Source organism: Lithobates pipiens, unplaced genomic scaffold (assembly GCF_037356315.1).
Source record: "Lithobates pipiens isolate NorthernLeopardFrog02 unplaced genomic scaffold, aLitPip1_a1.2 Scaffold_16, whole genome shotgun sequence".
Classification (NCBI taxonomy): Eukaryota; Metazoa; Chordata; class Amphibia; order Anura; family Ranidae; genus Lithobates; species Lithobates pipiens.
Window position 1 is genome coordinate 572,187,596 of NW_027507748.1, and position 13,447 is coordinate 572,201,042.

General features: G+C 45.6%; 1 protein-coding gene across 2 annotated transcripts in view; it reads right to left on the reverse strand.

Annotated features, from left to right (window-relative positions):
- Positions 1-13,447, reverse strand: part of PFKM (phosphofructokinase, muscle) — a 139,764-nt gene that overhangs the window by 47,973 nt on the left and 78,344 nt on the right. For both annotated transcript variants that reach the window (XM_077483731.1, XM_077483730.1), the window contains exons 10-13: positions 10,320-10,415; positions 10,041-10,133; positions 9,380-9,505; positions 6,658-6,722 (exon numbers count right to left, since the gene is read on the reverse strand). In XM_077483731.1, coding sequence (XP_077339857.1) covers positions 6,658-6,722; positions 9,380-9,505; positions 10,041-10,133; positions 10,320-10,415 — 380 coding nt within the window. The remainder of the gene's footprint in view (positions 1-6,657; positions 6,723-9,379; positions 9,506-10,040; positions 10,134-10,319; positions 10,416-13,447) is intronic.

Below are 13,447 nucleotides of genomic sequence, written 5' to 3' on the forward strand. Positions count from 1 at the left end.
TTGCGAACGCAACACCACCTTATCCTTATGGATAACCAGATAAGGCGACTTGCAAGACAAGGCTGCCAGTTCCAAAACTGATGGCCATTAGAAAGACCACTTTCTGGGAAAGAGTCAACAGGGGAAACTCCCTTATATTTTCAAGCAGCGGGTCTTGAATCGCCAATAACACCAGGTTCAAATCCCATGGGGGTAACGGCGGACGCACCGGAGGGACTACATGACGAACCACCTGAACAAAGGTACTCACTATGAGTGAGATGCCAGGGGTCGCTGAAAAAAAAAAGGACAGCCAAAGCTGAAATTTTTGCCCCTTAATAGCGCTTAACGCCATTTTCTGGTCTACTCCTTGCTGAAAAAACAGCAGGATCCTGGATATGGAAAAAAAGAGCGTGGATGCCAACCTTTCTCTGCACACATGGAGATGTAGGCCGTCCAGGAACGATGATATATCTTCCGAGAAGAAAAATTTCTGTGCTCTCTACATAGTTAGGATCACCGAGTCCGACAGACCCTGGTTCCTCAACACCTGGCTCTCAATAGCCGTGCCGTTAAAGCCGTCGATGGTAAAGCAGCATGGAGAATCGGACCTTGAGACAGAAGGTCCTCTCGTAATGGCAGTCGCCAAAGAGCATCTACCACCAGACGCACCAGGTCTGTGTACCAGGGACACCGAGTCCAAACTGGGACCACCAGTATTACTGGGATCCCCTCGGCTTCCACTCTGCGAATCAGATGATGTGGTAACAGCTTCAGTGGAGGAAAAGCATAGATCAGCTGGCACTGATCCCACGGAGCCACCAGCACGTCTGATGCGTCTGCCCATGGATCTCTTATCCTGGACCCGAATCTTGGCACCCTCCGATTGAGACGGGGGCCAGAAGATCCACGCCTGGTGTGCCCCACCTCAGGCACAGTAACCTGAATATCTCCAGATGCAACGCCCATTCTCCTCGGTCCAGCATGTGGCGACTCAGACAGTCCACCTGCCAGTTCTCCACTCCGGGAATGTAAATGGCCGACAAAACCAGTACATATCGCTCTGCCCACCGAAGTATGTGAGCGACATCCCGTGCCGCGGCTAAGCTACTCGCCCCCCCCCCTTGGTGATTGACGTATGCCACTGCAGTGGCGTTGTCTGACTGGATCCTGATCGGATGTCCTTGCAGTCTCATTGACCATGTGGAGAGGCACAGCCTGATCGCTCTCAGTTCGAGCAGATCGATCGGCAACTTGGATTCTTCCGTCGACCAGAGGCCCTGAGCCAACTGAACCCCCATTACTCCAGCCAAAAAGGCTGGCATCCTGTGTGATCACTGTCCACTTTAGAAGTAGGAACGACTTTCTGGCCTGAATCACCAGGGACCTCAGCCACCAGATCAGTGATTCTCTGACTGACTGGCTCACCTGAATCTGACGATCCAGGGACAACTGAGATCTGTCCCATTTTGACAAGATCTCCTTCTGCAGGACTCTGGTATAGAACTAGGCAAACCGGTTTTTGTTTAACCAGTTTTACTGCGGATCTAAGAGCTGGCAGCTTGTCTGAAGGGAGAAAAACTCTCGCTTCCGTTGAGTCTAACAGCAAGCCTAGGTACTCCAAACGCTGAGTCGGTACAATCACCGAGTTCTTTAGGTTCAACAGCCACCCAAATTCTCAGAGTCTGCATGGTGATCGCCACATCCTCCTCTAATTCTGAGGCGGAAGATGCTCTCAGGAGGAGATCGTCTAGATATCGCACGATCGCGACCCCACGTTGCCGTAGCAATGCCAAAACCGGAACCAAAACCTTGGTAAAGACTCGGGGGGCTGATGCCAGACCAAAACAAAAAGGAGAGCCACAAACTGGTAGTGGGCTTCCCCGACTGCAAATTGCAGAAACTTCTGCTGTCACAGGCATATGGGTATGTGCAGGTACGCATCCTGGAATTCCAAGGGTGCCAGGGAGTACCCTTGATGGAGTGCAGCAACTACTGGGCGAACTTATTCCATTCTGAACCTCTGCCCTTTAACAAAGTGATAGAGGGCTTTTAGGACCAAGATTGGACATACCCCTTCCTTCTTGGGAACTACAAGCATATTTGAGTAGAATCCCTGGAACTCAGCAGGTCCCTTACTGCCCCCAAGAGGGCCTCCAGGCGAGCCGGGGATACGGGTATGCTGGAGAGGAAGAATCTGGAAGAATCTGTTTTGCGACCAAGAGAGAAACGCTATCTTGTAGCCTAAGGAAATCAGATCGTAGGTCCATTGGTAGAAAACCGAGGGGACCACCAGGCTGCAAACTTCCGAAGGCGACCCCCCCACCCGAGACATGGGTGGGGACAAACCTTCATATGGTAGCACTTATACTCGCAGGCTTGTAAGGCTTGCGGTTCCAGGGACATTTTTGTCCGTCCGTGGTCGTCCTGTCGGGCTGGGGACATTATATCGAAGCTCCAGGCAGACTGAAAAGCCTTTCGTGAATGGAAAAAGGGGCCCTTGCCTACGGCGTGGCTCCTTAGCCTTCCTGGCCTGTGGGAGTAGTGTACTCTACCACCGGTGGCATTTTTACGAATGCCATCCAAAGAGGCTCCAAGGAGCCGGTCGACCAGGCATCTAAAAAAGCCCTGAGGGATCTTCCCCTCCTTGCCAACAGACCAGCATATTAGCCAAATCAGGTGCCTCAGCACCACAGCTGACACAGAAGCCCTAGATACAGAGGGAGGGTATCCAGGGCCGCATCACAACGTAGTAAAGGCCTTGCACTAGTTGGTCTGCTAATTTTGCGCAGACAGGAGAAGCCTGTTGCTCTTCCAATTTGCGGTGCAAAAGTTCTGCCCGCTCAGTCAGCGTCTGTGACACAAGTGCGGATGCCAGTACTGGTCACACAGCTGATCCCACAACCGCAAACAAGGAATGAGCCACTGCCTCGGCCTTCCTGTCTACGAGATCCTTAAATGCAGGAGTTCCCACTACCGGGATCATGGTTACTTATTACTTAACCTGGATACTGGAGGTCCACGACCAGAGGAGCCGACCACTTGTAAGAAGGCTTTCCTCAAAAGGGTAATGCACCGCCATGTGTCTGGGGACCAAAAAGGTCCGTTGCGTGCGACCCCACTCCCTGTAAGTGAACTTGAAATAAGTCAGATACGGGAACACCATAGGTGAACATGCTGGCCCCAAAAGGGACCGGTACATCAGCTGGCTCCTGAATCTTCAGGGTATCACGCACAGCTGTGATAAGTGCTCCAACAATCGCTTTGTCGCACCCGGATGGGGACTCATCCTCACTGTCCGAACGGTCCTGGTCAGTGTCATCTGACAAGACAGAGCAGGGGTCACCAGCTTCAGCAGAGCCCGAGTCTGTGCCAGAGCTCTCCCCAGAGGACAGGGGGGGAACAGGGGCCACCTAATTGCACCCATCTTCCCATGCACCACCTCCATCTAGCAATGAACGAGTTGAGGACTGCTATCAGGGTGTCCATGGGCACTGCGCAGTCTGCAGGTGACCCGGTTGCCATTGCCTGGACTTTGGGGGAAAAAACATTAGTTTCTGAGCCATGCTGACCCTATCCTGTCTGCCACCCGAAGGGGACTTAGGACAGTGACAGTCCCACCCTCCCTGCTGCCGCTGACTGAGGGGCTCATTCCCACTGGACTCACCACCCTGGGGAGTTCTGCGCTGTCCACAATTGATGCCTGTAGTCCCTGAGTGCACCCAGGTGCAGAGGGAACCAAAAACTGAGTTGGTGATAACCGCTGGAACGATCGCTAAAACGATCAGAAAAAATGCTCAGGCTTCCATAAATTGGCCGCTCAGCTTCCAGCATACGGATGGGAAACACAGGGCAAAAAGGCTGTGAGAGCACACACTGAAATATGTTCAGGCTTCTAGAAAATGGCCGCCAGTGCCTTGAATAGGAATCACATAGAAAATGGCCGCTGAAGCCCAGACAGTCAGCCTGATCTGCCCACACCTAAAATGGCCGCCAAACATCGCCATGAGGTAGATATATAAAAAAAACTGCAAAGCCACAGCGCTGCACCATTCCCAGCAGACCCTCACAGGCACCTTTCAGGGGCATACTATACAGGTCCCAGGACCACCGCCATTCAGCCAGCCCCCCATGTCAGGTGAGAGCACACAGAGAGCCCCTATATAGGCACAAACACACCACTCAGCAGCCACATGCAGCATCCCTCCCCCGAAGGGGGGAGGGAGGGAAGATAGGGACAGGGGGGAGAAGATAGGGAGGTGAGGGGGCCCTCGAATCAACCTCCCAGGGAATGCCCAGCTGCTCAGCCCCGTCAGAACAGGGAGAGCTGTACTTACCAGTCCTGAAGAGCTGGGAGACATTCCATTGTAGATCTACTCCTGATCCTGAGTACAGGGTAGCTACTGGCCTTGGCATACTGTGATGCAGACATCAGTAGCCCGGTCATATGTATGCCCCGGAGCATAAAAGCTCACGACCACCTCTGGAGCTGAGGTATGTCGTGACCTGCTGAGCCGTAGCTGCGACCTGCACACGCTCGATGGCTGGACTGGGGAGACTACAAGGATAAGTGAACCAGCCTGTCACCCAGCCGGCTGTTGATAGAAGATCACAGGATCACTCATCTTGCGCATAAAGCGAAGCTTCTGCATAAAAAAAAATAAAAACACGGACCTATGGGTTCGCAGGGTTCCTCGGTCTGTCTCCTTCACTAGGCAAAATAAAACTGATTACTGCAAGGCAGGGTGGAGGGCTGATACCTAAGGGACCGCCCCCTGGGCGGAACTGAAAGTTCTGAGTGTTGTGTTACAACTTTGCCTAGTGTCTCCTAAAGGGAAAGGTATACAACCCAATGGTCTAAGAGAGGAGCTGTGTCGGTTGGTGAATATAAGAGAAGTCTCCTTTCAGGTTGAGAGTCCTGCCTGCCTGCTAGCCATCTCTTTCCACAACTTCCTGGATTCCGTGCATGCTTTGCAGCTTCTCCTCTACTGTTTACTTTCAAATCTGTAAGGGCTATATATACCGTGCAAAACCTGTACTAACTCTGCCTCCTGAAACTCCTCCTCTCAGCACCTCTATAGTTCAGAAGGCAGGATCTGTGAAATGTGTGACACAAAAGTGCCTACTCACAGGGCATACTGACTAAGTGTCAGAGAATTAAAGGAAGTAAATGTGTGGGCATAGCTCCCAACTGTCCCTGATTTGGAGCAATGTCCTGTGTTCCTCCTCATTTGTCCCTCATTTTGGTCTGATCTATATAGTTATTTATAAAATGCACTTTATCTTTCAAAAAGTGTTTCCCAGTGCTAAACCTTTTGTCCAAATTATTAATTGCTGCATTTGTAAATTTTAAAAGCCAATATAAAGGAATAGCATTGGTAAAAAAAAAGTCCCTTGTGGAATTAATTAACCTTTTTTTGGTTAATTCTCCTTTAAGGGTGTGTGGCAGGGGGTGTGTCCTATGCCTACATACATTTGCTAGTAAGGGTCCCTCATTTCCATCTCAAAATGTTGGGAGGTATGGTGTGGGGGTCATCGCGAAGTAAGTTTACAAACTTCAAGATTGTTCAGATAAATAGTAGTAGGATAGAAATCATTTAAATACATTTAAATACAATGAAGACTTCAATGTGATTTTACATTTTTACCATTAAAATGCTTTAACGTGGTTCTAAACCTAAAAATGTTTTTTACCCTAAATAAATGTATTCCCATTAAGCATTAAGGTAAAACCTGTTTTGCCATTTTTACAGGCCCCACATACACTCACTGTCCAAATCTTGCCACTTTAACCTCCACAACGCTTCCAAAATATTCCCCTTCTTTAACAAAATGACATTACAAAGCCAATACTTGTTCTCCAAGCTATTTCTCTTGCTTTGACTATTGCAACTCCCTTCTCGTTGACCTAATTTATTGTATTTAATTCCCCCTTTAGTCCTTCATGAATGCTGCTGCTAGACTCATTTATCTGGCTACTACCACTTCTCTACAAATCCCTTGACTGGCTTCTGGTAGCCCAACAAATAAATTCAAAATATTAACAACATACAAAGCCATCCACAACTCTGCCCCGAGCTACATCACCAACCTCGTCTCAAAAAAAAAACAACCAAACTGTTCTCTTCACTCCTCCCTAGCTCCCTCATCACTACCTCCAATACCTCTCCAGAACCTCTCCCATCCTCTGGAACTCCCTATTGCAATCCGTCTGGTTATCGCCTACTCTTAGGTGATCCCTGTAAACGTATCCCTTCAGGAAAGCCTATTTAGTCTCCACCTAAAAACAGTACTACTACTACTACTACTTTCTCCATTAGCTTATCCCTCACAGTTATTATCTTTTATGGTCATTGCCTTCCCTTTTAAATTGCAAGCAGGGCCCTCCTAAGCCACTTGTATTGAAACCGTCCGGTCTCCCTTTACATTGTAAAATACTCGCTAAACTGTGACACTATAAAAATCTTGAATAATAATAATAATTATAATGAGTAGTAGTCCCTTGCATGACTTTGTTTCACATTGTCCGGCCTTTCAAAACTTTGAGAACCATTGACCTAGTAGAAAATCACAGCTGAAATCTAAGTGGAATAAGTACTATAAGAAACTGTGCTTGGGTATATCTTTTTATGGTCTCTTGGTTCCATGATAATTTGAGAGGAAAGGGAATGCATTTACCTTCCTCTTAATTTAAGAGCTTCAGTGAATTTTTTATTAGTCATGGCTGTTGTCACATCCTTGGTCTGTAAAAAATAAATAAATAATAAATTGATTGTTACAATAAGTCATGCCTACATGCTGTAAATAAAGGTACTTATAAGTAGACTTTGTTAGACCTACTCGACTAGTAAGCTCCCCTCCCACAAACAAGGGCCAAATAATCTTTGTTTGGGTAGAAACGCTTCAGTAATGTGACTTCTGTATAACTACTTTTTATGTCCAGTGCAATCTAAATATTAGCATGCTTAAAGTGACACTAAACTCTTATTTTAAAAAAAATGATCTATTCAAGTATGTGTTCTAATCTTGCGGGATTAGAGTCAGGTGTATGATTAACCAGGTGCTAATGATCATCAATTTCATATGTAGGTTGAAACACAGCCATTAACAAACAGAAACAGCTGTGTAGGATGCTTAAAACTCTGCTACTAAGGTGAGGTTGTGGAAAACAGTGTCATGTCAAGGGGTCATATAGCATGGCAAGTCTGAGCACAGCAACATGACACAAGGTAGTTATACAGCATCCGAAAGGTTTCCCCCAGACAAAGATTTCAAAGCAAACTGAGGCTTTGGGATGTGCTGTTCACGCTCTTTTGGAGAAACACAAACAAATGGCCAACTTTGAGGACCATAGACGTACAGTAGTGGTCGGCCAAGGAAACGTAATACAGCAGATGAAAGACACATCATGCTTCCTTCACTTTGACATTGGAAGATGTCCAGCAGTGCCATCAGCACAGAACTGTCTAAAACCAGTGGGGCCCTGGTACACCCATCTACTGTCTGGAGAAGTCTGGATGGAAGAGGTCCTCATGGAAGAATTGCAGCCAAAAAATCCATACCTCTGATGTAGAAACAAGTGACTCAGCTATGCAGAAAACTGTAGAAACCGGCGTGTAAAAAAAATGGCAGCAAGTGCTCTGGACTGAGGAGTAAAAAGTTGAACTATTTGGCCGTAGCAGGAGGCAGTTTGTTTGCCGAAAGGGCTGGAGAGCGGTACAATAAGGCCTCATGCCCACGGACATTTTTACAGCCACTTTTCTGAGCGTTTTTTGCAGGTTAAAAACGTTTCTCCATGTTAGCCTATGGCCTCATGCCCACCATGGCGTTTTTGAGGTGTAAGTGGCATAGGTGTTTTAAGCTTCAAAAAAAACCCCAGGACCAGTGCATTCTCAGGCTCCAGCGCTTGAGCTGTAAAAACGCCAGACACCAGTAAAAGGTGTTAAACGGGGCTTAATGCTTTGGGGCAGAGGGTGCCCCACCCCAAAAAGCACCTTGTCCCTATATTGATGAGGACAAGGGCCTCTTCTTGACAACCCTTGCCCGGTGGTTGTCGGGGTCTGCTCGTGATCTGGAAGCCCCCTTTAACAAGGGGCCCCCCCAGATCACGGCCCCCCACCCTAGGTGAATGAGTATGGGGTACATTGTAACATTGTACCCCTACCCCCCATTCACCTGAATAAAAAAAGTGTAAAAAATAAACACACTACACAGGTTTTTAAAGTATTTTATTAAAGCAGCTCCAGCTCTTCTCCTCTCTCTCCGCTATCTTCTGCTCTTTTGCTGGGTCTTCTCCCCTCTCCGGTTCTTCTCCCTCTGTTCTTCTTCCGATGTTGAGTCGACGTGATCTCTCGATGTAATGCTGGGTCCGCTCTGTGCAATGATTTATATTGGCATGGGGCGGGGCCACCCGATGACGCAAGTTAGAGGACACGCCCCTTGTGATTTCATCACCCAGGGCATTATGGGGTGATGACATCACAAGGGGCATGTTCTCTAACTTGCGTCATTCGTTGGCCCTGTCCCATGCCAATATAAGTCATTGCACACCACCGGGCAAGGGTTGTCGAGAAGAGGCCCTTTTGGAAGAAGAACAGAGGGAGAAGACCCAGCAAAAGACCAGAAGATAATGGAGAAGAACTGGAGAGGGGAGAAGACCCAGCAAAAGACCAGAAGATAGCGGAGAGAGAGGGGAGAAGAGCCGGAGCTGCTTTAATAAAATACTTTAAAAACCTGTGTAGTGTGTTAATATTTGACACTTTTTTTATTTAGGCGAATGGGTAGGGGTACAATGTACCCCATACTCTTTCACCTAGGGTGGGGGGGCATGATCTGGGGGGACCCTTATTAAAGGGGGCTTCCAGATCACGATAAGTCCCCGCCCGCAGACCCCAACAACCACCGGGTTGTCAGGAAGAGGCCCTTGTCCTCATCAACATGGGGACAAGGTGCTTTGGGGTGGGAGGCCCATGTACTGGTGTCTGCAGGACTGTGCAGATCTTGTCCATGTGACATTTGCATTTTATTCTAGAACGATAAAGGACCCCTGTGCACCTAGCTATGCTAATTTGTATATAATGTCAGATATCACACGTCTGCCAAAAAATGCCTGCTCCCTGGCAAGTCTAAAAGCTGAAGGGATAAATGGCAGATCTATAAACAGCTCTAGCTGCCAGACAACCACTGGAAGAAGTTAAAAAACAGGCAAAAAGTGGGAACTTAAAGTGGAATGGTCAGAAAATTAATATTAATATGTCCCAAAAAAAAATCATAGACAGATTAACAATAATTTGCTCTACCCCCCCCCCCCCCACCCCCCGCATATTCTCCCTTATTCCTAAAAATATAGTATACATGCATGTATAAATCAGTAAGTCAGAACTGAGCACAACTAACTTACCACTTGAACGCACTCCATTAATGGAAGTCTGACTGCTTGATTTCCAGACAGGCTGACCACACAAGCAGGTGTGTCTGGTGTACCTTCCAGCAAAGCCATGACAGCTTCAACACCCATTCGACTTCCCTAGAAAATTCAACAATCACCTCAGTGGGACACCATGACACACTTCCCCACAAAAATAAGTTAGAAACAATAACTCCAGATTTCTGAAAAGTAGTCAACATGCAAGTATCATTTACTACTTGTTTTAATCCTCAGCATAAAAATGTGAAACTTATTATACAATCAACAAGGAGTGTTGGTGCTTTTAGGAAACAATGCACACAGTGGTCTAAGCTTTACCATTTAACTGCACAGAGGGGTTGATTTACTAAAACTGGAGAGTGCAAAATGCAGACTTGCATAGAAACCAATCAGCTTCCAGGTTTTTTTGGCAAAGCTTTATTGAACAAGCTGAAGTTAGAAGTGGATTGGCTACCATGCACAGCTGCACCAGATTTGCGCTCTCCAGTTTTAGTAAATCAACCCTAGAATGCTCCAAAGGCAACACATCACAGCACATCAAATATCGATTTTTTATTTTTTTTTGGCTGAAGTATAGTGCACAGAGACATTAGATTGGTGTTCATTAACAGACTGGAAAAAAGCCTGCTCTTACCAGAACTCTGTCAAAAGCTGAAGGCGTCCCGCCACGCTGAACATGTCCAAGAACGGTGACTCTTGTGTCATAGCCAAGGCGCTTTACAACTAGCTGTTAAACAATTGAAAATAAAGGTTAGATTTAATTCATTTATATTTTGCTGTATGCCATTAGTATTGAATCTTCCTGCTGATCATATGTCATTTATATAAATTAATATTTATTACTGAAGATCTAAGAATTCCAGTCATTTTCCTCAATGAAAAAATTATTAATGCTTTTTTGTGCAGTACGTACATTTTTAATGTCTTCTGACGTAATAGCTTTACCATGCAGGTCAATAGCTCCTTCAGCAACGATTATGATGTTTAATCTTGATCCACGACATCTAGTCTGAATAAACACAAATGCTGTTAGCACTTTTACCAGGAGAGGGCACTGCAAAAAAATTATCTGTAAATAATGTATTTACAAATATTTGTTGGAAGTGCGCATACAAATCATGCTGTCCTGTTTCACTAAAGTTATAAAAAAAAAAAAAAGAAAAGTAATAAGCACTTTATAAAAATCTTCTCTTAAAACAAATGCTTAGCCATCTAATGTTGCTCTAAAATATAAAGGCTTTTCAAGCTCAACTACGAGCAGATGTTTGTCTCTTAAATTCTTTTGACAGTGATAAATTACTTTGTCAGGTTTCTAATGTGGTGTCCCCATTAAGGAGATCTGCCCTCACACCTTTACTGCCTTTCATCTGAATAGCAAATTAACTGAAGGAATTCTCCTTAGGTAAGTGGTTAGTGGTTGAATTATTTAAATGTTTTTCCTGCCTGTGACCCTGTTGGGCAGATTTCTGCTCCCCTGCACACTTTCCATGTACAGTGAGGGGAAAAGGTATCTCCTGCTGATTTTGTATGATTGCCCACTGACAAAGAAATTATCAGTCTATAATTTTAATGTCAGGTTTATTTCAACAGTAAGAGACTGAATAACAACAAAGATATCCAGAAATAGGCATTTAAAAAAAGTTATAAATTGATTTGCACTTTAACCACTTGCTTACTGGGCACTTAAACACCCTTCCTGCCCAGACCAATTTTCAGCTTTCGGTGCTCTCACATTTTGAATGACAATTACTCAGTCATGCAACACTGTACCCAAATGATTTTTTTTGTCCTTTTTTTCCCCACAAATAGAGCTTTCTTTTGGTGGTATTTGATCACCTCTGGGGTTTTTATTTTTTGAGCTATAAATGAAAAAAGACCGAAAATATTGAAAAAAAACGCATATTTCTTTGTTTCTGTGACAGAATTATGCAAATTATTAATTTTTCTTCATAAATTTTGGCCACAATTTATACTGCTACATGTCTTTGGTAAAAATAACCCAAATTAGTGGATATTATTTGGTCTTTGTGAAAGTTAGAGAGTCCACAAGCTGTGGTGCGAATCATACAAAATTGATCACATCTGATGTACTGGTGGCCTATCTCGCTTCTTGTGACCCGAACAAGCCAGGAAAGTACAACTACCCCCCAAATGACCCCTTTTTGGAAAGTAGACATTCCACGGTATTTAGTAAGAGGCATGGTGAGCTTTTTGATGTTGTCATTTTTTTCCCACAATTCTTTGCAAAATTAAGATTTTTCATGTTTTTTTTTTCCACAAAATTGTCATTGTAATAGGTTATTTCTCTCACATGGCATGTGTATACCACAAATGACAACCCCAAAAAAATTCTGCTACTCCTCCTGAGCATTACAATAACACATGTGTGGGACTTTTTCACAGCCTGGCCACATAGAGAGGCCCAACATGCAGGGAGCGCCGTCACATGTTCTAGGAGCATAAATTACACATCTAACTCGTTGACTACCTATTACACTTTTGAAGGCCCTGGAGCACCAGGACAATGACACGTGACACTGATGACAGGTGGCACTGATATGTGGCACTGATGACAGATGGCACTAATATGTGGCACTGATGACAGATGGCACTTATACGTGGCACTGCGACACGTGGCACTGTGACACGTGGCACTTATACGTGGCACTGATGACAGGTGGCACTAATACATGGCACTAATACGTGCCACCGATGACAGATGGCACTAATACATGGCAACGATGATGCGTGACACTGATGACAGATGGCACTGATAAGTGGCATTGATGACACGTGACACTGACAACAGATGGCACGTGACACTGACAGGTGGCACTGATGACAAATGGCACTGATACGTGGCAGTGATGACAGATGGCACTGATACGTGGCACTGATGACAGATGGCACTGATGACACGTGGCACTGGGGACAAATGGCACTGACAACAGGTGGCACTGGGGACAGATAGCACTAACAGGTGGCACTGGGGTGGATGGCACTGGGGCAGGATGGCACTGGGGCGGATGGCACTTTTTTAACTTTTTTTTTTACACTTACGGCCGCTGCAGCTGTTCATCTATCCCCTCTCACACGCTGTCTGTGTGAGGAGGGAGAGCGGCGCTGAGAGATGATCTCATATGTTTACATATGAGATCATCTCACATTGGACACGTCGATTGCGCTGTAAACGGCCACTGTGATTGGCCGTTTACAGCAATCTGTGTTTGCCTGTCTCCGGGGGACACGGCAAACACAGAACTTCTCCGATGCGTGCCCGTGGCGACGCGCATTGCGGAAGTAAACAACAGGACGTCCAGGAACGGCCTCCCGGACGAAAGCGCCCGCTCTACGGCCGTCATTCAGCTATAGGGTAGGCGGGAAGAGGTTAATGAGTAATATAAGTATTTGATCCCCTATCAATCAGCAAGATGTCTGGCTCCCAGGTGTTTTCTATACAGGTAATGAGCTGAGATTAGAAGCACTCAGCTTGTTACCTGTATAAAAGACACCTGTCCACAGAAGCAATTAATCAATCAGATTCCAATCAGATTTTTTTGTGAGGCCGAAAACCTAGACTTGATTCATAAATGTAATGAGTTTGAGTCGATTCTATCACTTCTTTTATGAAAGGAGGATCAGGATTTTTCCAGTTCCTCGTTATACTGATCCTGGCTGACAGCAAAATATGTGTAAACACATTTCTAAACTGGATAGGATATCGATCAAGATCAATGGATAATCGAGCCAGTGAGGGATTTGGAGGAATGACTGTTTTGGTAATTTCAGACATAACTTGAAAGATTTGTTCCCAATACTTCCCAAGATTAGGGCATGTCCAAAATGTATGCAACCTTTTTTGCTGCACAATCTCCAACATTTGTCGTCAAATGTGCCGTTGAATTTAGATATTTTCTCAGGAGTAAGATACCAGTGTTGAGTCAATTTAATGGATACTTCCCATAATATAGAGCAGCATGTGACTTTATATGTGGTGTTACAAGCTTTTTACCATTGGTCAACTGTATAGGTGTATCCTAA